At 53.3% G+C, this 25215-nt stretch overlaps 1 protein-coding gene across 9 annotated transcripts in view; it reads left to right on the top strand.

Moving 5' to 3' along the window:
- The window catches only part of SAMD11 (sterile alpha motif domain containing 11), a 145462-nt gene that overhangs the window by 65457 nt on the left and 54790 nt on the right, over positions 1-25215 (top strand). For 8 of the 9 annotated variants that reach the window (XM_064172009.1, XM_064172008.1, XM_064172010.1 and 5 more), the window contains one exon: positions 14555-14679. In XM_064172009.1, the coding sequence (XP_064028079.1) occupies positions 14555-14679 (125 nt within the window). Of the gene's footprint in view, positions 1-12170; positions 12224-14554; positions 14680-25215 lie in introns of those variants that run through there. The other variant, XM_064172014.1, reaches the window with a different exon arrangement.

Below are 25215 nucleotides of genomic sequence, written 5' to 3'. Positions count from 1 at the left end.
AATTTCTTCTCCCAGGATGACTCCCAGGCTGTGCTAGACAGGAGGATGGTTGCTCCTCTGCTGATGTGGGCAGCAGGCAGCCAGGGTGCTCACCTGGTGAGATGTGCTTCTTCTAAAGCCTCTGAACAGGGAACTTCACCTTCTTGTTGCTGCCCAAGGACAGGACAGGGGGCAGTGGGTGGAAGCTGAGGCACAGGGAGGATTTTTTTCACTGTGAGGGTGACAGAGCACTGGAACAGGCTGCTAGGGGGAGTGTGGAGTCTCCCTCTCTGGAGATACTCAAGACCTGCCTGGATGCAATCCAGCATGGTCTGGTGTAGGAGATCCTGCTCTGCAGGGGGCTTGGACTGGATGAGCTTTGGAGGTCCCTTCCAGCCACTGACATTCTGTGATTCCTCAGCTCCTGGGACTAACTGGCTCAGGGCAGGGAGGCTGTAGCCAGGTGGGATTGGGCTCTGCTGCCAGGCAGCCAGCAACAGAAGAAGGGGATACAGCCTGAAGCTGTGCCAGGGCAGGTTCAGGCTGGATGTTAGTAGGAAGTTGCCAGAGAGAGTGATTGGCATTGGAATGGGCTGCCCAGGGAGGTGGTGGAGTGGCTGTGGCTGGAGGTGTTGAAGCCAAGCCTGGCTGGGGCACTTAGTGCCATGGTCTGGTTGGTTGGGCAGGGCTGGGTGCTAGGTTGGGCTGGGTGCTAGGTTGGGCTGGCTGAGCTTGGAGCTCTCTTCCAACCTGCTTGATTCTGTGATTTCTCTGTGACCTGAGCTAGATTGTATGGTCCTGCTCTGGCAGGGGGTTGAACTTGATGACCTCTTTGGGTCCTTGCACCCTCTGCCATCCTGTGATCCTGTTTTGCACCCAGAGCACTCATGTTTCCAGCTGGAGGGTTTCTCTTTGCTCCCTGCTGGGCACAGACAGAGGTTTTTCATTCTAAGCAGCCACTCTTAAGTGGAAGCAGAAGAGGGGTGGGTTTATGACAGGTGGTGTGCAGAGGGTCAGGCAAGGTGGATAGAACAGTCCCTTCTGGGGTTTAAAATCAATGCATCTGTGATTAAGCAGCCCACAGCAGCTGGACATTGGAGGTGAAGGGGAAAGCAGTGATCCTGGTGGCATTTCATGTGGGAGCTGGGGTCAGGTATTTCTCTTGAAGCAGCAATCCCCAGCTGGCCTCTGTCTTTCTAGGTCCTTTGAATGAGCCTCAGATTTACCTGCTGGTAGCAAGGAGAGAGAAAGTGTTGGGGTTTATTTTCCCAAGGGCTGGAATGCAGTGCAGATGTTCCTCTGGAAAGCAGTGACTGATTTGGGGGGCTTAAAAACACCCAACCCTGCTAACTGAAGGCCAGGAGAGCCTTTGAGTGGTTGTTTGACACCAGCCCTGCCATTGCTCCAGAGCTGTTACATAAGGGTTGTGTCTCTCAGGGCTGTAATGATGCACCAGTATTTATAGACCAATCTGGGTTTGCCTTTTAATGGCTTCCATAAAAAGCTCATTATTCCCTTCCCACAGTTGCTGACTGATTTACATGCCTGTCCTGTCCCTGGGTGTGTGCTCCACTTTGGGTAGCCCTGAGCGACAGGCTCCTGCTGCCTGCCTGCTGCTAAATGACTCTGACAAGAGCCTGGTGGTGGCAGTGGTTTGATCCTTCCACCAGAAGCTCGTTTTTGGGGAGATGGTAAGGAGAAAGGAGAGGAAGTTGACGAAGAAGAGGGGAAAAAATGTTTCTGGTCATGTTGGCATCTCGTTGGAGGTGCAAAGTCTCTTATCATCCACAGTGCTCTTCTGTTTGGGAAGGGCAGAAAAGCTGGGGAAGGGGCTGGAGAATGAAGCTTGTGAGGAGCAACTGAAGGGGCTGGAGAATGAAGCTTGTGAGGAGCAACTGAAGGGGCTGGAGGGTGAAGCTTATGAGGTACAGCTGAAGGGGCTGGAGGGTGAAGCTTATGAGGCACAGCTGAAGGTTGTGGAGAACAAATCTTCTTTATGAGAAGCAGCTGAAGGAACTGAGGTTATTTAGTCTGGGGAAGAAGAGGCTGAAAGGAGACATTCTCACTCTGCAGGTCCCTGAAGGAAGGCTGGAGTGAGGTAGGTGTTGGTCTTTTCTCCCAAGGAACTAGTGATAGGATGAGAGGAGATGGTCTCAGGTTGCACCAGGGGAGGTTTAGGTTGGAGATTAGGAACAACTTCTTTGCTGCAAGAGTGGTCAGGGACTGGGACAGGCTGCCCAGGGGGTGGTGGAGTGTAGATGTGATTTGGTGGGCATGGTGGTGCTGGGTTGGTGGTTGGACTTGATGATCACAGAATGTCAGGGGCTGGAAGGGACCTTGAAAGCTCATCCAGTCTACTCCCCCCTGCTAGAGCAGGATTACCTGTACCAGATCACACAGGAATGCATCCAGGTGGGTCTGGAATCTCTCCAAGGTCTTAAAGGTCTTTTCTAATTGAAACAATCCTAAGATTCCATGATCAGATTCAGCCTGGACATGAGGAGGAAGTTGTTGAGCAGGAGAGTGGTGAGAGGCTGGAATGGGCTGCCCAGGGAGGTGGTTGAAGCCCCATGGCTGGAGGTGTTTAAGGCCAGGCTGGCTGAGGCTGTGGGCAGCCTGCTCTAGTGTGAGGTGTCCCTGCCCATGGCAGGGGGCTTGGAACTGGCTGCTCCTTGTGGTCCCTTCCAGCCCTGACTGATTCTATGATTCTGTTTTATCATTCCTGGTGCATTCCAGGCATGTCCCTGGCTGGAATGGGTGCAGATGGTGTGTAGAAGGCAGTCACTGCAGAGTAATCAGAGCCTGTGGGTCTGTGCAGCTGAGCAGGAGGTACCACTGAGGCAGCCTTTTGGGCTTGTGTCCAGCCAGGCTGGGAGGGGGAAGGAGCAGAATGCCCACACGAGCCGCTCGGGGTGACACAGCAGGCTGCTGGGGCACACACACACTCTCCCTGCCTCAATCAATGTCCTTGTCTCTTTCTGCCTGCCAGCCCCTGCCATTCCTCCTTTTGCATATTGGATTTCTGGTTCTTTATTGCAGGGAGGGGCAGGGGGTCAGGACAGCTTTATGGCAGCTGTATTGATCAGTAAAATTTAATATAATCTCTGCACTTAGTGTGTGATCGTTCAGGGGATGGAGAGCCACAGAAACAGACTTAAAAAGAAATATTTTCCAGCTTTATTTCCTCCCATGCTCCATTTCTGAGCCTCTCACTCTCTTCCAGCCCCTGGCATCAATCTCCTGCTTTGCCTCCCTTCCTGCCTTTTGGCCTGGGTTTTCCCAGTTTACCTTTGATTTGATTAAGGAGTAGGAAAAGACTTACCCCAGTTTGGGGCTAAATTAATTCACCATTTCCTCAGCTAACTGTCTTGCAGTTTCTGGCTCTGTGCAGTTCTCTGCCTGCTGAGAGTATCACTCCCTCTTTTTAACACTGACATCTCTGGAACTCCTGTTGCCCAAGCACCTGGTTCTTTACTGAACAGGTGGCACAGGCTGCCCAGGGAGGTGGTGGAGTCACCATCCCTGGAGGTGTTTAAGAGGAGAGTGGATGTGGCACCTGAGGCTATGGTCTAGTGGTGAAGGATGCTGGGATGAAGGTTGGACTGGATGATCCTGGTGGTCACAGGCTCACAGGATGTCAGGGGTTGGAAGGAGCCCAAGGAGATCATTGAGTCCAACCCCCTGCCAGAGCAGGACAATCCTATCTAGCAGATCACAGAGGAACACATCCAGACAGGCCTGGAAAGGCTCCAGAGGAGGAGACTCCACAGCCTCTCTGGGCAGCCTGTGCCAGTGCTGTGAGACCCTCACAGGAAAGAAGTTCCCCCTTGTGTTGAGCTGGAACCTCTTTTGCTGCAACTTACACCCATTGCTCCTTGTCCTATCCCAGGGAGCAGTGAGCAGAGCCTGTCCCCCCCTCCTGGCAGCCCTCAGAGATTTATAAACATTTATCAAATCCCCTCTCAGTCTTCTCTTCTCCAGACTAAGCAGCCCCAGGGCCTTCAGCCTCTCCTCATCAGGCAATGCTCCAGTCCCCTCATCATCCTCCTAGTCCTCTGCTGGACTCTCTCCAGCAGATCCCTGTCCCTCTTCAACTGGGAAGCCCCAAACTGAAGGCAGTGCTCAAGATGAGGTCTCAGCAGGGCAGAGCAGAGGGGCAGGAGAACCTCCCTGGATCTGCTGGACACTCTCTGCTGAATGCCCCCCAGGATCCCGTTGCCCTTCTTGGCCACAAGGGCACACTGCTGTGCCATGGGTAACTTGTTAGCCACCAGGACCCCCAGGTCCCTCTCCACAGGGCTGCTCTCCAGCAGTCACCTCCCAGCCTGTAGTGGTGCAGTTTGTTCCTCCCCAGGTGCAGGACTCTGCACTTGGCCTTGCTGAACCTCTCTGGTTCCTTTCCAGCCGTAGCCATTCGCAGTGCTTAGCTTTGGGTTCGGGCAGGGACTGTCCAGGGTGGAACTGACGATTGAAGTCGATGCTCTTGGAGGTCTTTTGCAGTCTAAGAAATTCTGTGGTGCTGCTCCTTGGTGCCTGATGCCTCCCACTCTCACACAGTGCCCCTCTTCATCCCCGTGTGTGGAGAGGAGCAGCACAGAGTGGTTGCCTGCAGTGCCAGCAGAGTCTGGCCAGGAACTGGGAGCAGAAAAACAGCAGCTTGGGGTTCAGATTCCTGCTGAATATTCTAACCACTGGAGCTGCTTCTTGAGCTTTCCTGGGTGCTGCCGAGTGGTGCTGCACCACAGGTGAAATACCTCCTCTGCAGAGTCCTCTGCACTTCTTTCTGCCTGCTGTTGAGCACTGCCAGGCTCCTGCCGGTGAGTTCGTAGCTCAGGGCACGGGCAGAGGTGCCAGCAGGATGGGCAGTCTCCGCCAGCTGCAGCACTCCTGCGTCACCCTGTGAGGCTGGGGCAGGGCATTTGTGCTGAGGTCACTGCTGCTGCTGCCTCCGTATTTCGCAGCAAACAGGGAGGCAGCCACTCCTGAAGGTGATTTCGAGCCGAATTCTCTCCTTCCCTTCTCCCTCCCCCTCCCTGCAATCGCTCTTCGCAGTCACCGGGAGCAGCCTGTCGCAGGAGCCGCCGGAGCCCGCGGGCGCCTGGCTGCCTCTGCTAGATGCAGAGACTCTGACACTGATTTATCTGCTGGTTAATTGTCTCCATCCATTAGTCTCCTCATCCTTCTCCTTGTTAAAGATGCAGTTGCTGCTAATGTCTGTAAATGAAACACATTTAAAAGGTACTGCTTCCAGGCTGGATCCGGCTTGGCTTTGCCAGCAGTGGAAGCTGCCACCTCCTGAGGGTCTCAAGAGTGCTGCATCTCCACTGGGGTGCCCTACAGGGGCAAGGGCAGCCCAGGCTGTTGGCAGCACCTCTCTGCTTCCCAACACTTACGGGGCCAAGAGGCTGAGGTGTCTGCCCCATTTGTCTGGTCTCCTGTGGAAGTCACTGTGTGCTGATTGTGCTGGCAGGGCTGGCTCCAGGAGGTGGCTTTCTGACTAGTTTGTTGGGGACATTTGAGACTGAGGAGGGTTGACTGAAGTGAAGGTTCAAATTCTGGTCAGTGTGGGGACCAGGGGACAAGACAGGACCAGAAGGGACCTTGGAGCAATAGCTGCTGGCTTCAAGCACTGCCAGTCAGAGGCTTATGGTGCAGATGTTGCTCCAAGAGAAGAGATGATTGTGCCCAGAAGTCAGCCAGAGAGGACTGCTGCATGTCTGCTCAGCACAGCTTCCCTGGGAGGGCTTGCTCCTGCTTCATTTGTGCATCCCAAGGGATGGCCATAGTTGGCAAATGTGACAGTTCAGTTGCAGTCCCTGTGAGAGACTTCTCCTTCCTTGAGCCCAGGCTGTGGCTGCCAGCCAGACTAGATCTGCTGCTTGTGCAGCTGCCAGTGCCCTGGGTAGCTCTTGTCCTGCAGGTGCAGCCAAGCTCTTTTTGGTGGTGCCCAGCTCTTTTGGCTGGTCAGCAGCAAAAGCCAAGGAGCAACAGCTACAAACTGGAACAGAGAAGATTTCACCTCAGCATGAGGAGAAACTTCTTTACAGTGAGGGTGGCAGAGCCCTGGAGCAGGCTGCCCAGAGAGGTTATGGAGTCTCCTTCTCTGGAGGCTTTCAAACCCACCTAGATGCATTCCTGAGTGAGGTACCCTGGGGGGGATCCTGCTTTGACAAGGAGGTTGGAGTTGATCTCTAGAGGTGGCCAAGAGGGCCAGTGGCATCATGGCATGGCTCAGGAGCAGTGTGGGCAGCAGGACAAGGGAGGTTCTTGTGCCCCTGTGCTCAGCACTGCTCAGGCCACCCCTGGAGTGCTGTGTCCAGTTCTGGCCTTCTGAATTGCAGAGAGATGTTGAGGTGCTGAGAGAAGGGCAGCAAGGCTGGGGAGGGGCCTGGAGCAGAGCCCTGTGAGGAGAGGCTGAGGGAGCTGGGGGTGTGCAGCCTGCAGCAGAGGAGGCTCAGGGCAGAGCTGATTGCTGCCTGCAGCTGCCTGCAGGGAGGCTGTAGCCAGGTGGGGTTGGGCTCTGCTGCCAGGCAGCCAGGGACAGAAGAAGGGGACAGAGGCTCAAGCTGTGCCAGGGGAGGTTGAGGCTGGATGTTGTTAGGAAGTTGTTGTCAGAGAGAGTGATTGGCATTGGAATGGGCTGGCCAGGGAGGTGGTGGAGTCTGTGTGCCTGGAGGTGTTGCAGCCAAGCCTGGCTGGGGCACTTGGTGCCATGGTCTGGTTGGTTGGGCAGGGCTGGGTGCTAGGTTGGGCTGGCTGAGCTTGGAGCTCTCTTCCAACCTGCTTGATGCTATGATTCTAAGCTCCAAAGTTCTGTGCTTCTGCATGGCCTCCAGCAGTGAGTCAATGGATGACTCTGGCACCTTGTCCCCAGCAGCCCCCTGAGCTGGTGTGACTGCCTCTCCCCCTGAGGGCCTTTTCCTGGAAGCAGCTATCAGATGACCATTGGTGGACCATTAGACTGCCATTACAGCAAGTCTCATCAGAAGGAGGAGACAGGAGGACCAGTTAGTTCCATTAGCTATGGACAGTGCAGCAGTCAGAACACTCATAGAGACAGCAGCAACGCTGGGATTTGTTGGGTTTTTTTCCCCCCAGTGGTGATTTTTGCAGCCATTAGTTATTAGTGCATCTCACTGCTGCTTTGCAGAGCAGGCTTCCTAGACCATTGGGATGTGACAGGGAATTCTGGACCATCAGAGCTGCACCTGTGCTGTCCTGACTACTCTCCCAAGGTTTGCTGGGTTTGGGTGTGAGGTTTTAGGATGAGCAAAACTCTTTGTCGTTGCCTCCCAGGTCTGACACAGAACCTGTGGCACAGACCTCCTCTGCTGTGCTGCACTTTTCTGTGGTTGCCACTGTGGCAGGTGAGCTGTTTGCAGAAACAACCTGCAGGGGCAGGCAGCTGTTTGGTTAGAGAGCAGCTTCCTTTTCATGTTACATCTGGGTAAAGGAGCTCTTTGCACTTAAAGCTCTGCAGCTGCTGCTTGCAGCGCGCCGCTGGAGTTGTGGTGCACCAGTGAGCTGCTCAGTTGGCTCTGGCTTAGGCAAAACCCTTCACCACAGCTTTCCTGCATCCCTGCTAAGTGGATCTGCTGATCCTGTGCCCTCTTTTCATTAGGATTTGAAAATTGCCCAAGCCAGGATAATATCCTGCCACTTGTCCAACTGTCCTGCTGCCAAAGGCAACAGAGCTTAGCAGCGGAACAGGAATCCTGTTGGATATGGAAAGCAGCTTGCAAAAGCCTAGGCCATTCCTTTCCAGGGGACAAAGCAGCAAGGAAGAGGCAGGAGAGATGATGCTTTGGTGATGGCAGCTTTGGTGGCATGCTTGCTTCTGCAGTGCTGTGTGGAGCACAGTAACCAGCAAGCATGCGTCCCCACTGCCAGCTTTGCTCCTTGTCGCAGTGCCTCTCTTCTGAGGCCAAGTTCACCACAAGGTCTGTGGCACTTGCAGCTCTTCTCAGGGCTGCAGACTTGGCCTTGAGGGCTGCAGTGCTGCTAGGTAGCAGCTGCCTTTCAGAGAATGGCTTGAGTTGGAAGGCATCTTAAAGATCATCAAGTTCCAAACCCTCTACCATTGGCAGGAACACCTCCTGCTAGACCAGGTTGTTCAAAAGCCTCATCCAGCCTGGTCTCCAGGGATGAGACTTCAAACACTGAAGCTTATTTCTTAGAATCACAGAATGGTTTAGGTTGGAAGGGAGCTCAAAGCTCAGCCAGTTCCATCCTCCCTGCCATAGACAGGGACACCTCCCACTAGAACAAGTTGCTCAGGGCCTCATCCAACCTGGCCTTGAATACCTCCAGGGAGGTGATGGAGCACAGAATCACCCAATGTGATCTTTGATCAAGTGGGTGCTTCTGTGCTCCACAGCCTCCCTGGGCAACCTGTGCCACTGTACAGAATCCTTTCCTAACATCCAGTTTCAATCTCCCCTCTGACACTTCAAACCCATTCTGCATCCTCTCATTACCAGACCTTGTCAATAGTCCCTCCCCAGCCCTCTCATAGTCCCCTTCAGATCCTGGAAGGCCACTCCAAGGTCTCCTCCAAGCCTTCTCTTCTCCAGGCTGCACAGCCCCAACTCTCTCAGCCTGTCCTCAGAGCAGAGCTGCTGCAGCCCTCTCAGCATCTTGGTGGCCTCTTCTGCACTGGCTCCAACACTTCCATGTCCTGCTTGTGCTGGGGGCTCTGGAACTGCACAGAGGACTGCAGGTTGGGTCTGAGGAGAGCAGAAGCAAGGGGCAAGCTCTTTTAGAAAACTTTGCCCACTGAAACAGCAAAATGCCTGAAGAAAAGGTCTTGTGATCAGAGCTTCCATCATCCTGAGCCAGATACCAGAAGAATTAGAGAATGCCAGCTTGGAAGGGACCTCAAGGATCATCTGTTCCAACCTTTCTAGGTAATAGAATCACAGAAGCAGATTGGAAGAGAGCTCCAAGCTCAGCCAGCCCAACCTAGCACCCAGCCCTGCCCAACCAACCAGACCATGGCACTAAGTGCCCCAGCCAGGCTTGGCTGCAACACCTCCAGGCACAGCCACTCCACCACCTCCCTGGGCAGCCCATTCCAATGCCAATCACTCTCTGCCAACAACTTCCTAACAACATCCAGCCTGAACCTGCCCTGGCACAGCTTGAGGCTGTGTCCCCTTCTTCTGTTGCTGGGTGCCTGGCAGCAGAGCCCAACCCCACCTGGCTACAGCCTCCCTTCAGGCAGCTGCAGACAGCAATGAGCTCTGCCCTGAGCCTCCTCTTCTCCAGACTCCCCCAGCTCCCTCAGCCTCTCCTCACAGAGCTGAGCTCTAATGAGCTGGCCCAGGACTCTGTCAAGCTGAGTCTTAAAGCTGCCCAGTGTAGGGGAATGCTCTGCTTCCCTTGGGAGATGATTCCAGTGTTTCCCTGTTCTCAGGGTGGGAAATGTTGAGAAAGCCCTTGTGGGGCTGTCACTGGCTCTGAGTGGCACTTCCCAGTGTGAAAGCAAATTGGCTGTGGCCAGCCAGCCACGTGCCCTTGAATCCCAGGGCCCCAATGTGATAGGGGTTGGAGGGGTCCCCTGGAGCCCCAGTCCAACCCCCTGCCAATGCAGGTTCCCTGACAGGAAGAACTCAGTTTTCGACCCTCCCTTTTACTGCTGGCGCAGAACTTGCTGCTGTGAGATGGAAGTGCCTTAGCCATGCCTCAGAAGATGTTCCCCAGCTGCCTGGAAGCATACCTGTGTTCCTGCAAGTCCCCAAACCATTAATTACCAAACCCCATGCAAACTGAGCGTTGCCATGGCAACCTGCAGCCCTCCAGAAGGCTATTTGTCTCCTCCTTGACCTTTCAGGAGATCTGTATCTCGCTCAAGCCCCCTTCTCTCTAATCCTGTTTTTAAAATATAATATTATGCCACTGGAAGGGATCAGACCTCTAATCTGATTGTGTGTGCATGTGGCAGAGCATGGCCCAGCCCTGCCTGCCCTAGCAGGCACCCAGCAGAGCCTGGCAGGCAAGACAAAGGAAGAGCAGAGCCTGGCTCTGCCCTGCTGGGGCTGGGGAGTGAGCACCTGGAATTGGTGGCTTCAGCACACCGCTGGGGGAATCTCTCCACGGGAAGGAATCTCCTTCCCACTGAGGTCGTGCAGGCACTGTGCCTTTGCTGGTGAGCACTGGATGTCAGGAAGAAAGGGCAGCTGGCATTGGAATGGGCTGCCCAGGGAGGTGGTGGAGTCCCTGTCCCTGGGAGTGTTTAAAAAGAGACTGGATGTGGCATTTGGTGCTGTGGTTTAGTTGATCAGGTAATGTTGGGTGTAGAGATAGGACTAGGGGGAGTGGAACAAAGCTGGAAATGGAGATTCAGATGTTGGGAAGAAGTTGTTGAGCAGGAGAGTGGTGAGAGGCTGGAATGGGTTGCCCAGGGAGGTGGTTGAGGCCCCATGGCTGGAGGTGTTTAAGGCCAGGCTGGATGAGGCTGTGGGCAGCCTGCTCTAGGGTAGGGTGCCCCTGGGCATGGCAGGGGGGTTGGAACTGGCTGCTCCTTGTGGTCCCTTCCAACCCTGACTGATTCTATGATCTCAAAGGTATTTTCCAACCTGATTGATTCTGTGACTTTGAAGGGGATGATGCTGTCAGTGCCACTGCAGGTTTCCTTGGTCTCTGCCTTGAGTCGTGTCAACTGCTGTGCCAGATCAAGCAGCCATAGAACTGCTGAGGTTGGAAGAGACCTTTGAGGTCATCAAGACCAAGCACTCATCTGCAGCTCCCAATCCCCACCACTGCTGCTAAGCCACTGCCACTGAACCTTGACCTTCAGCACCACGTCCATGTGATGTATGTTGGGTCCCAGAGCACTGGAACTGGCTCCCCAGAGAGGCTGTGAAGTCTCCTTCTCTGGAGACTTCTGGATGTGTGCCTGTGTGACCTGAGCTATCTTGGATGGTCCTGCTCTGGCAGGGGGTCGGGCTCGATGATCAGTTTGGGTCTGGGCATCACCTAGTTGTGGAATCAGAGTGTTAGGGGTTGGAAGTGACCTTGAAGGATCATCTAGAGCAGGATCCCTTCGAGTAAATCACATAGGAACACATCCAGGTGGGTTTGGAATGCCTCCAGAGAGACTCCATAACCAGCACTCTGCCACCCTCAGAGGGAAGAATTTTTCCCTTAGGGAGCCTGCTGTGTGCCAGTTCAGTTGGCAGGAATGTCTGCAGGCAGCTCTGCTGTGCCTGGCCTGCACCGAGTGTCCCTGGAGCCAGGATGGGTGCTGAGGCTGGAGGGGTGGGTTCAGAAGACAAGGAAATTGTCCTCCATCCCTCCTGGGTCACCTACAGCAGCTTGCCCACGGTCACAGTGTCCAGGTGGGTTTGGAATCTCTGCAGAGGAGACTCCACAGAGCCTTGCACAAGGGTGTCCCATATTAAGGGGTCCTCAGGATGACTGGAGCCTGCTGGAGCTGCGTGGAGCTGCATTTGCTGGGGCCAGTTTGTCCTTAACTGCAGCAAGTCTTCAGCTCTGCAGAAAGGTAGCTCACAGAGCCTTTCATGAGAAGCTCTGGTTCCCATTCCCTCTCTTTTCTCCTGCTGAGACTGAGCCCAAACTCTGATCCATCCCCCTCTGCACCAAGTGTAGGACAAGGCCAGAACAAGGCAACCTCTGCTTCAGACCTCCTGTGCCCTAAGACAAAGGAGCACAACTCCTGGGGACAGTTTGATGTGTTAAAAGCTGTCTCAGCCTGTTTGCTTTATCTCTGTAGTCTTCCCTTCCCCTCCCCTCTGAATGTCACCTTGGTGTTCAGTTTGCCTTCTGCAAAAGTATTCCAGCAAAGTCATCTTTTCCTGGGATCCTGCCTGATTGTGTGGGTTAGACTTGAGCTGGATTCAAAGCCTGTGGAGCACCTCTCAGCCCTGTGCTTTCCGCTTGTGAGCTGAGTCCTGACTCGCTGATGCACCTTTGGTTCAAGTCAATTTCAATGTTAAAGGCACACAGGATTTGGGTGGGGGAGGGGGGAAGAAAAACAACGCTTCTGCTGTGGTGGTGTTCCCTTCCACGCAGATCCCCTGGCTTTAGTTTTGGGTGGCTGTGTCTTGGCGTTCTCCAGCAGCATGGAGCTAAGGGTAGGGAGTTGCTCTGCTCTTTGGCAGAGAGGCAGCTGCCTTTCAGCAACGGCTGCAACGATTCCTTCTCCCGGCTCTCTTGAGGTGTTTACACGTCGGAGGTGCTTCGGGCTCCATTGGGATGCAAGACACTCTGCAAATGCAAAGATGTAATTATCCCATTTTTCTCTTCCTACTCCCTGCCTTTCTCCCTCTGCACTCCTGGCTCATCTCCTCCGCCCTTTCCCCGGCGTTGTGCTGATGGCAGCGTTTATCTGCATTTGTCCTCTGTCCCTGACATCCAGTTATTGATTGGCATGATTAAAAAGAACTGATAATCACTTCACATTAATCCCATAAATGACTTAAGACACCCAAATGTTTGCATAATGCATCTTAAAGGTGGCAGCTAAAAGAGGATAAGACCCAAAACTGCTTGGCACAGGAGAAATGGGCTTCCCACTCACCTGTGGGCTTGCTTAAGTAATTAGCCTTCTGCTTGCATAAGGAGGAATCTGAACTGCTTTAGCGGAGGAAGGTGCTCAGAGGCTTTGGGATCCCAGCATCCTATCTCCCTGGCGCTGCTGGTGGGGGCGTGGGGGGAGCAGCAGGGAAGATGCCAGCAGCTGCTGAAACGAGAGTCTGGGCTTGTCTGCTGCATCTTGTGGAAATCTGGAGCCAGACGGCCGCTGAAAGTACCTCTGTCTAAAGACTTTCTGTCATAAACCTATCTGATTAGCAGCAGCTAGACGGCAGCTTAGCCCCGCTCCTGCACCGCGCTGCGGCGGCTCAGCGCCGCTCCCCCTGCTGCCGGCGCTGGGGGCCGGCGGCTCGGGAGGAGGTGTTGGGGGATAAAAGGGGGCGATATTTAAAGGCAGATGATAGATAGGCACCTCTGCAGATAATGCACCCTCCCTCTAGTCCTGCTGCTGGTCCCAGGTGAGGACACTGCTCTGCACCACCCAGCTGGTGGGCATGTGCTGTGTGTCCCCGCAGCGCACAGTGGGTGTGTGAGTCCCCACTTGCTTGGCATGTGAGTAGAGGCTGGGAGGGATGGGGATAGGGAGTGGAGGCTGTGGATGTGGGGAGGGCGAGGGCAAGATTTCTCATATCTATCTATTTGGGTTTTTGGGGTGTCTGCAGTTCTTCTGGCTGTCATCTTCCAGTTGGAAAGAGGGGAGGAAGAAGAGGAGCCACGTTTAGCTTAGTGGGCAAGCACCTTGTCCTGGGGAGGATGCTGCAAAGAGGAGGCAGGGACCCCAGCACTTTGTTCAGTGTCCTATAGAGATGGTTTTAGCTTCTTCTCCCTTTTTAGTTTGGGATCTCCTTTAGTCAGAAGAAAAAGAGCCACATTCAGCTTGAGGGGCAAGCACCTTGTCCTGGGCAGGATGCTGCAAAGAGAAGGCAGGGACCCCAGCACTTCGTTCAGTGCCCTATAGAGATGGTTTTAGCTTCTTCTCCCTTTTTAGTGTTGAGATCTCCTTTAGCCAGAAGAAAAAGAGCCACATTCAGCTTGAGGGGCAAGCACCTTGTCCTGGGGAGGATGCTGCAAAGAGGAGGCAGGGACCCCAGCACTTCGTTCAGTGTCCTGTAGAGATGTTTTTAGCTTCCTCTCCATCTTTAATGCTGGGATCTCGTTTGGTCAGAAATAGTTTGCAAGTGGAGAACGGTTTGCAAGACCAGGCATTTGCCAGCTGAGCTGCACTATCTGCTGCAGTTAATGTCTTTTTTGTGTTCTCCCTCTTCAGAGAAGAAAGGGTAAAAAGAAACAACCCAAACCGACTGAAGCAGCCTACTTAGTAGCAAAGCTGATGCCAGGATAACAGGCAAAATAATGCTCAGCTGCCTCTAATGCATTCCCTTTTTCCCAGAAGGAGGAGAGCATTGTTTCAGGATCTCTTCCAGCTGAAAATGAGTTTTGTAAATAAAAAGCTGTACCCTCAGCTCTGAGTAATGCTGCTGCTGGGGCTGTCTTGAACAAAAGAGAGGAAAAAGTGTTCTTCAAGTAAAGGAAGTAGGTTTGTGGTGCAGCAGCGATGGGAAAAGACCCCCCAACAACTTAATTCTTGTTGTTGTGTAAGAACAGAAGGGTGGCAACTGGTTGCAAGCTATCAGTGCTTTCAGTTCAAGCTTCCTCTGAGTCCTGGTGTGGAGCTGCCAGTTCCTACGCTTTCAGTTTTTCCATCTGAGATGTAAGTTCTGGCCCACGCAAGTTATATCTGGCAAAACTTGAAATCAAGGAGCCTCTGGCAGCTGCAGAGCCCTTGATGGGAAATGAGAGTGCTGTTTGGGAAGGGCTCAGCTCCCCAAAACGAGAGGAGGTTACCTAGGAACCCGATGGGTAGGAGAGGGAGGCGGCGGGGGGGGAATTGTTGCTTGAAATAAAGCTGTGTCAGGGGCAAACAAAAGAATCTGAGCAGGCACACACACACACACACACAATCAATGATGTGGTGGCAAATAGGATTGCCTTAACTTGGTGCTTTTCTGCTCTGTTGCAGCCGTGATAACGACCTCTCCACTATCATCTCCAACCTGCATCAGAGCCACCAGCTCGTTATGCCAGAGACCCAGAGCCGCTGCGAGTTCAAGAGAAGCAGCATCGACCTTGGCTTGGGAGCAGCAGGTAGGCAGCTGGAGCAGGTCCTGCTGCTTTGGTGACTTCTCTCCTCCCTCTTTCACTCCTTCATCTGTTTGTTTGGTTTGGATTGTTTTTTCTTTGTCCCCCTCTCTCTTTTGGAGTGAGCTTGCTGAGGGCTTTTGGTATTCTGTCTGCAGATGAGCATGGAAAGGACCCTCTGGAGCGGGTCCAGAGGAGGGCAATGAAGCTGGGGAAGGGCCTGGAGAATAAATCTGATGAGGAGCAACTGAGGGAGCTGGGGAGGGATAGTGTGAGGAAGAGGAGGCTGAGGGGAGACCTCATTGCTGTCTGCAGCTACCTCAAGGGACATTGTGGAGGGGCAGCTGCTGGACTCTGCTCACAGGTGACTGCAGACAGAAGAAGGGGGAATGGCCTCAAGCTGAGGCTGGGGAGGTTTAGATTGGACATTAGGAAGAAGTTTTTCACAGAGAGAGTGGTCAGGGACTGGAATGAGCTGCCCAGGGAAGTGGTGGAGTCCCCCAGCCTGGCTGTGTTTCAGGGTAGTTTAGATGTGGTGCTTGGGGCTATGGTTTAAGGTGAATCCTGTAGAGCAGGGTTCTGGCTTGGACTTGGTGCTCCTGAGGGGCTTTGCCAAGCTGCACATTGCTGTGCTTCTGTGATTTGGTGGTGATGTTAAAGTCCTTCTGAGACCTCAGCCCTGTGTCATTCTCCAATCTAGAGGTCTGTGTTAAACTACTGGCAAAGGAGCTTGCGCCAGCAAAGAAGTGAAATGTCCCCAGGGTTGGTGTCAAGTGAAGCAGAAAGGCCTTGCAGAGAGCATGATTTGATTTGTAATTTCATTAATCAGAGGTTCCCCTGTGCTGCCTCTCTGCCTGCCAGCTCCTTTGTCAGCCTGATTGTTTGTTTGGTGTTGTTAGTGCTACCTGGCTGGTTTGGGGTTGTTGTTCTGAGGAATTCACTTGGTTTCAAGTTAATGTCATCAAAATGCTTCTCTGGGTTGTCAGAAATGGAGCTGTGAGCAAGGATGCTTTGGTGGTAGGTAGGCAGGCACTAGTCAATGAGTGAGGCACTGGTGGTAAGCTGGAGACCTGTTTGCAGAATCTGTGATTTGCTGTTGGTTGGAAAGAAAAGTTGAGGAGAAAGTGGGAGTTAGGCTCATTTCCATAGTGAGTGGTCCCTGTGCTTCCAGACCAGAGGTGGATCTCTCTGTGCATCTTAGTCCATGCAGGTCCTTGCTTTGAGTTCATTCATGGTTTCATCCAAGTCATTCTGTGAAGTGTGTGACTGAACCTGAAGGTAACACAGCACCTCTGGGAGGATGCTCAGTGCCACGACAGATTGCTCTTTGTGCATGAGGCTTCACCCCTTTTCCAGTGGGATTCCTCCTGCCTGCAGTGAAACTTGGTGTGGCTGCTTTGACAGGTAGAATACTCAGGCCCATATAGGTGGTGTGGTGGTGAGCTGGGGGGTTGTGGTCTGTGTCTGTAAAGCAGCAGCTATGGGCAGCTCCCAGTCTTGGCTTTCACAGCTGGATCACAGGATGCTAGGGGCTGGAAGGGACCTCCAAAGATCATCTAGTCCATACTCTCTTCATTATCCTAACCCACAGCCCCTTTCCCTACACAGCTCTGGGCCAAACTGGCCAGAGGGACTTTTTTCTGTGTGAGTCTGCATGTCTCAGCTGACCCTGGGTGTCAGAGTGGTTTTTAGTGCTGTTTACAGAGACATTCTGGGCTGGAGCAGCGTGCCTGAAATCCTCTGAGATCCACAACATGCCAGAAAGTCATTCCCATCAGTGTGAAGCAGTAGAAGAGGTTAGCTGTAGAAGTCCTTGTTCTTACTTGCTGGCATTTCAGTTTGAGGCTCTCTGGTTAGCTGCTTCACCATAAAAGGCAGTAAGAAAGACCAAACATAGGCACTGCACACATGTGGTAGCAGTGAGGCCAGCAGTGCTTGGCTGTGACCTCAGTGGAAGCCTGAGCAGAATGCAGAGGCCACCAAAGAAGTGACAGAGATTTGATCAAGCATTGGAACAGGCTGCCCAGGGAGGTGGTGGAGTCCCCATCCCTAGGGGTGTTCAAAACACCTGTGGACATGGCACTTGAGGGCATGGTTTGATGGCCATGGTGATGTTGGGTTGATGTTTGAGTCGATGAGCATAGAGGTCCTGTTCAGTGTCTTTATTGATGATCTGGACCAGGGGATTGAGTCCAGCATCAGTAAGATTGCAGATGTCACCAAGCTAGGATCTGTTGGAGGGTAGGAGAAACCTGCACAGGGACCTTGCCAGGCTGGATGGGTGGGCAGAGGCCAATGGGATGAGATTGAACAAGGCCAAATGCAGAGTCCTACACTTTGGCCACAACAACCCCAAGCAGCACTACAGTGTGGGCAGCAGGACAAGGGAGGTTCTTCTGCCCCTGTGCTCAGCACTGCTCAGGCCACCCCTTGAATGCTGTGTCCAGTTCTGGACTCCTCCATTGCAGAGAGATGTTGAGGTGCTGGAAGGTGTTTGGAGAAGGGCAGCAAGGCTGGGGAGGGGCCTGGAGCACAGCCCTGTGAGGAGGGGCTGAGGGAGCTGGGGGGGTGCAGCCTGCAGCAGAGGAGGCTCAGGGCAAGCCTGGCTCGGGCACTTGGTGCCATGGTCTGGTTGGTTAGGCAGGGCTGGGTGCTAGGTTGGCCTGGCTGAGCTTGGAGCTCTCTGCCAACCTGCTTGGTTCTGAGATCTTTTCCAGCCTTGCTGCTTCTGTGGTTTTTAGAACGTGACAGGTTTGTGCCTAGCAAGGATTGACCAGCAATGAGTAGGTGAAGGGATGAGGTATCTGAAGGTGTGGGGGGAGCACTGTCACATCTCCACAGGGACACTTGGCTTTTTCCCCTGCTCTCTGGAGCCAGCTCACTCCACATGCTTGTTTGATTAAGGGAGGGCTCATTTGCCGAAGTCCATGCAGAGCCTGCCAGCTCTGACTTCAGAGCATGTGCTCAGCTGGTACCAATGTCACCTCCTCCTGGACATGCAAGTCAAGGCAACTGAAGCAAAAAAGTGCTGGGGTCTGTAGCTGGTGCCATTTGCTGGGTTTGTGCCTTGGATCTGTTTGTTTGTCCTGGCAGGGGTGGAAGGGGAGGATGCTCTAATTGCTACATGGATAATGGGAAGAGACTTAGTGCTGGGGCTGTTGCTTAAACCACTGAGTTACAACGCTGAGGGAAACAGAAACCTGTCCCCAGTTGTTGTCTGCTCTTTGTACAACACTGTGGATTTGGGTCAGGAGGACCTCACCCTCCAAAAACCTTTTGGAGGTGACAACCCTCAAGTGGCTCTGTGGCTTCCTGGCTACGGCTGAGGCTGAGCAGAGGATTGAGATCAAGGAGAGCACAAATGGAAGAGATTTGCTCATTGCAGGGCCCATGGGGTTAAGAAGGGGTTTGAAGTTGGCAGAGTTGGTTGGTTTATGATTAATTCTATGAGAAAGAGTTCACTGATTTATAGTTAAAACCAGGATTAGAGGCAGGGCTACAGTTCCAAACACTGTGGACTGGAAAATTAGAAGTACTGCTGGATCTTTAATGGTCTTTGAAGTGCAGAAAGGGGTTGAAACTAATGGAAAATGATGGTGCAGAGTTAGTTCTGGGGCTTTTATGAGAGAGGTCAGACTAGAGTCAGGGTTCAGAGCTAGAGCTGGGCTGACGTTAGGTCACAGGGGGCTGAGGAGGCTGATGTATTGCTGGAACAATTGGTTGGAAGAGCAGCACTGATGTTAATATCCTTGGAAAGCTTAAGGATCATTTTAAAGTGAAAACAGGTCACTTCATGTCAATAGTGATGGTTATATTTGGGAACAGAGAGGCTGAGGAGCTTAGCCTGGGACAGCAGAGGCTGAAAGACTTAGAAAGTCACAATCCTGAAAGCCTTAGGGTTTGGTCCTGACTAGAAGAGGATCTAATAACTCACCTTGGTAGGAGTCCTGAGCTACAGTGATGGGCATTAGCTGCTTGTAATAGGGGTAGGGGAGCTCCAACCCTGACCAAAAAGTCTGGTTTGGCTCTTGTGAGGCCCAAAGAGCTAGGAAAAGCTTGGGGTCCTCCACATCAAATGTCTGTGGTACCTGTTGCGTCACTTGGACGTGATGAGGACTGATGTAGTGGTCATGACTTGTTGGTAAGTTTGGTGTCTGCAGAAACCCAGGCCAGAAAATCTGAGATCTGCACTCAGCATTAAAAACCAGGGGAGGATTTAATGCTGGTTTCAGTGCTGGGGGGAAAAGGAGGTGTTTGTTGTGCCAGCAAGTAGAGCTTCATCAGAAGCGTTAGGCAAGGTGCACAGTGCCTTCCACTGGTGTTCAAGTACGCTCCAGGAGTCAACTGAGACCCAGAAAGATCCTAAAGAGACCCCCAAGATCCTAAAGCAGCAGAGCTCTGTCTCCTGCCTCATCCTCCCTAACTCCTCTGCCAGGGCTCAGTCTCCTGCCTCGTCCTCCCTAACTCCTCTGCCAGGGCTCAGTCTCCTGCCTCGTCCTCCCTAACTCCTCTGCCAGAGCTCAGTCTCCTGCCTCGTCCTCCCTAACTCCTCTGCCAGAGCTCAGTCTCCTGCCTCGTCCTCCCTAACTCCTCTGCCAGAGCTCAGTCTCCTGCCTCGTCCTCCCTAACTCTTCTGCCAGAGCTCAGTGATGAACATGTTCCCCTGTGACCACATGGGCTGGATGTGGTTTATGGCCTGCTTCTAGACACTCAGCATGTGAGAGGTGTGGGGTTGGCATGAGGCTGGTGTCCCCTTTGCTTCAGTGTGTGTGATGAGGCAAGACATCTCTAGGTAAGAACAGCTGACAGCTTAGCTCCTGGTTCAAGTGTCCCCTTAGGGAGGTCCTTTAAAGGAAATGAAGAATACCAGCAGCAAAAATCTGGAGAGGAGGGGAGGGGAGGGAAGGGAAAGGAAGGGAAGGGAGGAAGGATGGATCTGCTCTAACCAGCCCCGGGGCTGGAGGGGGAGAGGTCTGGAGCCCTGGGGCTGGCAACTGAGGCTTTTGCAGTGACAACAGAAGGAGGTGGCCAAGAGATGTGTAGTGATAAAATCTAATTGTCCTATCGATTGGCTTTGGAGCCACCATCAGCCCTGGTGATGATTGAGACATTTGTGTGTTTGATGCTGGAGCTCACTGCTCTGAACCCACTGGGAACCTTGAGGTGTTAGAGAGATCTCTTAATCGTGGAGCAAACCTGTGTGCTTTGGGTCTGCTCTGGGCTCTGCAGGTTTATTACAGCTGTCTCCAGTGATTTCTTTATATCCCAGGAGGGCCTTGGGGTTTGGGAAGAGCTTCCCAGTTTGTAACTCTCAGTTCTTGACTGGTTGAAGAAATCCATCTCACTGCTTTGGGGTTTTACCCATCTGCATCCTCTCAGAATGTTCTTCCTTCTCCTCTGAGTGGAATGTTAGGTCAACCACAAAGTTCTGATGTCCTCAGGCTTTTAAGGGTAGCAGCATTCTGCTTTCTCTGCCTCTTCTTGTGCCTGGGAGTGAGGCTGCTTGTGCTGGGGCCCCACAGTCCTTGGGTAAATGCCTGCTCACCAGTGCTGCTTGTGCAGATTTCAAGCGTGCAGGGGTTGGTTGTTGGCAGCACAGATGGATTCTGAGGCAGTAAATGGTCACAGAGTGGTTTAGGTTGGAAGGGAGCTCAGAGATTAGCCAGTTCCAACCCTCTGCCTTACACAGGGACACTTCCCACTGGAACAGGTCACTCAAGGCCTCATCCAGCCTGGCGTTGAACACCTCTCTGGGAAACTTGTGCCAGTGTCTCACCACCTTCACCCTGTGCCAGTGTCTCACCACCCTCACTGCACAGAGCCCTTTCCTAACATCCGCTTTCAATCTCCCCTCTGCCACTTCAGACCCATTCCTCCTCCTCCTCCTGTCATCACCAGACCTTGTCAATAGTCCCTCCCCAGCCCTCCTGGAGCCCCCTTCAGATCCTGGAAGGCCACTCCAAGGTCTCCTCCAAGCCTTCTCCAGGCTGCACAGCCTCAACTCTCTCAGCTTGTCCACCTAGCAGAGCTGCTGCAGCCCTCTGAGCATCTTGGTGGCCTCCTCGGGACTGGCTCCAACAGTTTGAGTGGAGTTCTTGTGAAGGATCAGAGAAGGTAGTGTCAGGGAAGGGCATTTGTGCCTCTGCCACCTTGATGGCTCTTCACTGATCACGCTGCTGCCTGGCTCCATGTTTGGAGTCTAGGTTATGTCCATGCTCAGCTTCTACCCAGCTGCTGGGTTAAATCTCCTCCTCCCTCTCTGGCCAGCATTGGACTCATTTTAGGGGGTAGCTCATGCAGCTGCTGAGAGGTAAGGTTGGCTCTGAGGCAGAGAGATACTCCCTTGGCAGAGAAGATTTGTGAGCTACTTCACCTAAGTGTTGACAGGACTGCAGTTGGGGGGAACATATATAAAGCCTGCCTGGAAAAAGAAGCTTTGGTTGCTGCCTGGAGCTCCCAGACCAATGTGCCAAGGACACATGAATGGCCTCTCCACTCCTGACCCTTTGGACTTGGTTTCCTGCTGTGTCCTTCTCTTCTGGTGGAAAAACACCGGGGAGTGCTTTCCTTGGTGCTAATTAAATTGCAGTCACGGTGGGGCTGTAATGTGCCAAATGGAGGAAGGCAGGAAAAGTGCAGGTAAGAGGCTCTGAGTGTCCTTTGGAACACAGAGAGGCAGCCTGCACTGCTGAGATTCAGTAAGAGGCTTAACGACATCTGCAAAGGTAGAGCAAATACGCTGAGATGCCTCCAGGGGAGCCTGGATGTGGGAGAGGAGGGCAGGCAATGAGCCTAATGAGAATATAAAAGCCCTTCCCAAATGGCTGAGCTCAGGGCAAGGCAGCAGGCAGGGGCAGAGCACTGGCACCACAGAGGGGCTTACCTTGAGAGCAGCTGATGGCAGGAGATGCTTCTCATCTTAATTGAGAGAGGCACCCACAGAAGGCTGAGCAGAGCCAGGGCTGCTGGACAAAGGCAAGGCAGCAAAGCTGAGGGTTTGCACATCACACAGGGATTTAGAGCCCCTTTAAGCAGCTCCTGGTGTGTCTGTAAACAAGTCCAATCCCCTCTATCCCGTGTGGCTAATGCGCTCTGCCAGGGCATGCTTGGCATGAGGGAGGATGGAGGAGAACCTTGCAGGGTTCCATGGCTCACAGAGAAAGTGCAGCTGCCTGCTCCCCTGGGGGGGTGTGTTTGTGTGTCTGTGCTCTGCACGCTGCTGTAGGGTCTGAACCAGCATTTTGCAGCAGAGTCCTGGTCCCAAGGCTCTAAATAATTTCTGTCCTGCAGAAAAAACACCCAAACCCCTGACCAAAAATCCTCTTAATTTCTCCTTTCTCTCCTCAAACACCCTCTCTCCTGCAGTGCCACATGGCAGGCCTTTCCTGTTGCAGTAGGACTATTTGCATGGATAGAAGTGGAGGAATCAGGCTGACTGATGCTAGAGGAAGGTGGGTAGATCTTCCCTCTCTTCCTTCTGCCCCTTGCCATTAGAGGGAGTTGCTTTGGTGCCTGGATATTGGCTGAGAGTGGCCACTGGGTAGAGACATCTGAAGGGGACCTACAGGATAGGCTGGGGAGGGACTATTGGTAAGGTCTTGTAATGATAGGAGTAGGAGGAATGGGTTTGAAGTGGCAGAGGGAAAGTTGAAACTGGAGGTTAGGAAAGGGTTCTGTGCAGTGAGGGTGCTGAGACACTGGCACAGATTGCCCAGGGAGGCTGTGGAGCAGAGACACAGGATCTGCATCTCCTGTGTCTTTGAGAACAGGATGTTGGAAGCCAAAAGAGTGAGAAGGTGACTCCTCAGGAGCTGGTGGTTGAGGGTGGGAGAGAAGTTGTTCCGGCTCTTCTTGGTGGCAGAGTGGAGAGGACAATCCCTGCCCTTGCCCACATAATCTGCTTATGAACTCCATGTCCTGATGTTGGTGTGGTCCCCTCAACAGTTCCTCCTCGTTGTACCTCTGGGCTCTGGCTGGTCCCTGCTCCAGCTACACTGTTGCTGTATCTCTTGGTTTCCTCCAGGGCCTTTCTGATGGAGGTGGCCAGGCTGGGGTCCTGTAGGGACCACCTGGGGTTTTGCTCTGGTTCAATTGCAGATGACCTTCTGTAAACAGGTTGGTGTCACCCAACACAGGCAGAGTGTGAAGCTCCTCCTGGCTGTGGGCTGCCCTTGAGCTTGGACAGAGTCATGGGATGGGATGGGATGGGAAAGACCTTTGAGGTCATGGAGTCCAACCATCAACCCAGCACTGCCAGGGCACCACCGAAACAACCTCCTTGGACATGTTCAAGAGCCAGGTCTTGAGTGACCTTTCTAGTGGGAGGTATCCCTGCCAATGGCAGGGGGTTGGAACTGGCTGAGCTTTGAGCTCCCTTCCAACCTAACCCATTGTATGGCAGTGCCAGGTCACACTCCAAACAGAAGTGACTTACTGTGGTTCTGTGCATGGGTTGGAGACCTCATCCCTAGCCATTAGAGGCTCCTTTGGCTGTGGATTGGGAAGCAGCAGAAGGTCAAGCTTTCCAGTGGTGCAGAGCTCCCAGGAAGCCTGGGCTTTCCCTAGGGATTGTTGGGTCAGTGTGATGGGCATTGTTGGCAGGTACCCTCAAGGGTCAACTTGTCCACCTTCCCCCCCTGCAGTCAGCAAGGACCCCTCCAATGAGGTCAGGTTGCTCAGGGTCCCCATTTGGTTTGACCTTGAATGTCTGCAGGGAAATGGCAAACCCTGAGAGCTTTGACCTCAGAGTGGTGGTATCCACAGTGAGCAGCTGCATGTTTGGTGTGATTGCTGTGGACATCTCACATGATGGCACATCTGTGTCCCTGGAGGAGTCCTGCTCCATCGGACGCTCAGGATGCTTGGTGCTTTGGAGTCCTGGAAGAGCAGTGTTCATCCACGTGTCTCAGAGGCACCAGGAGAGAGAGAGAGATCTTATTGTGGCCTTTCACTATCTGAAGGGGGCTACAAGAAAGCTGGGGAGGGACTTTTTAGGCTGTCAGGTAGCAGTGGGACTGGGGGGAGTGGAACAAAGCTGGAGGTGGGGAGATTCAGAATGGATGTTGGGAAGAAGTTGCTCAGCATGAGGGTGGTGAGAGCCTGGCAGGGATTGCCCAGGGAGGTGGTGGAAGCCTGATCCCTGGAGGGGTTTAAGGCCAGGCTGGATGAGGCTCTGAACAGCCTGATCTAGTGTGAGGTGTCCCTGGCCATGGCAAGGGGGTTGGAGCTGGCTGCTCCTTGTGGTCCCTTCCAGCCCTGCCTGATTCTGTGATCTCTTTATCTCTCTGTGAGGTGATTTGTTCCTCTGCATTAGTGCTTCTGTCTCATCTTTCCACTTGATGCTCTGTTGATAGGAAGGGGAGAAAGAAATTTCAGGAGTGATCTGCAAACAGATTCACATTTGAGAACCAGTCCTGGCACTTGCTTTGCTGCCAGGGCTCCAAGCTGGTAGCTCACCCACGGGGGGCTGGAGCTGCTCAAAGCAGTTGTCTCGCTTGGGTCTGTAGCCCATCAGTCAGCTTCGCTTTCTCTGGGACCCTCAGTTCTGCGTGCCCACCATGGAAGGCTTCCCAGTGACTTCATTTGGCTTTGCACTGAGACCTCCAGCTTTTATCTACCTGCTAAAGAGGAGCTGATATTGGGGGATGAAAAATAATTGGGGTCAGGGCTGTTGTGGCTAATGGCTAGGGACAGAATGGCAGGGCGCGGGTGGTAATGAGCTGGGATGCAGACATGTTTTCATTTAACAAAGCCAAACAGCAACAACAAAAAACCCCAAACCCTTCAGAAGCCTTTTATTGAGCTGCTGCCTTAAATTGAGCAGAAAATCAGCCCCAAATGGGCAGCCAGGAGTTGTAAACCCAGGCACCTCTTCTTGGCATGTTCTGCCAGTTGTTTATCGCGGCAGCATCGGGGGCTCGGCTCTGTCAGGGCCATTCCCCCTCTTGCCCTGGACCTGGAGGACTTTTCCTTTCTTCCTGCTCTGTTGAAGTTCTTTTTTTTTTCCCCTTTCTCCTGAAGCCTTGTGGGGGTGGGAGGTAACCAACCTCCTTCTGTAACACAACGGAAGGTCTTGGGAGAGGAGGGGAAAAGGGGAAAGCTCAGCATGGAAGCGTTTCCTTCTGCTGCGCCCTGCACCTGCGCTTGCAGTGCGGGTTGGGACGTGGGAGTTGGCTGGTCTGAGTGTTCAGGTTTCTGTCACTGCAGGAGGAGGAGAAGCTGAGGTAGTTTTAGTGCCCTGCTCTTGGAGCTCAGTAAACCTTGGCTCTTGGCAGGGCTTTTGGAGCTTGCTTTCGGCAGGAGAGTTCTTGTGGGATGGCTCTGCAGGCATCTTGGGGAAGGTCGGTGATGTTTCAAGGTGTATCTCCATCAGCAGTGCTGCAGCTGGTCAGGTCCCCTCCTGGCAGCTTGGGTAACTTGGTCTTTTCTGACATGAGCAGGGCAGGCTGGCTGTAGCCAGGACACCGAGTCCATTGCTCCCTGGCAGCTGGACCATCCACCAAATTCATGGCCCTTAACCTGTTGCAGCTTTGAAAGCGGAGT

The sequence above is a fragment of the Pogoniulus pusillus genome, chromosome 36 (assembly GCF_015220805.1).
Source record: "Pogoniulus pusillus isolate bPogPus1 chromosome 36, bPogPus1.pri, whole genome shotgun sequence".
Classification (NCBI taxonomy): Eukaryota; Metazoa; Chordata; class Aves; order Piciformes; family Lybiidae; genus Pogoniulus; species Pogoniulus pusillus.
The sequence above is the reverse complement of the archived record's forward strand: the minus strand, read 5'-3'. Positions and strand labels throughout refer to the sequence as shown.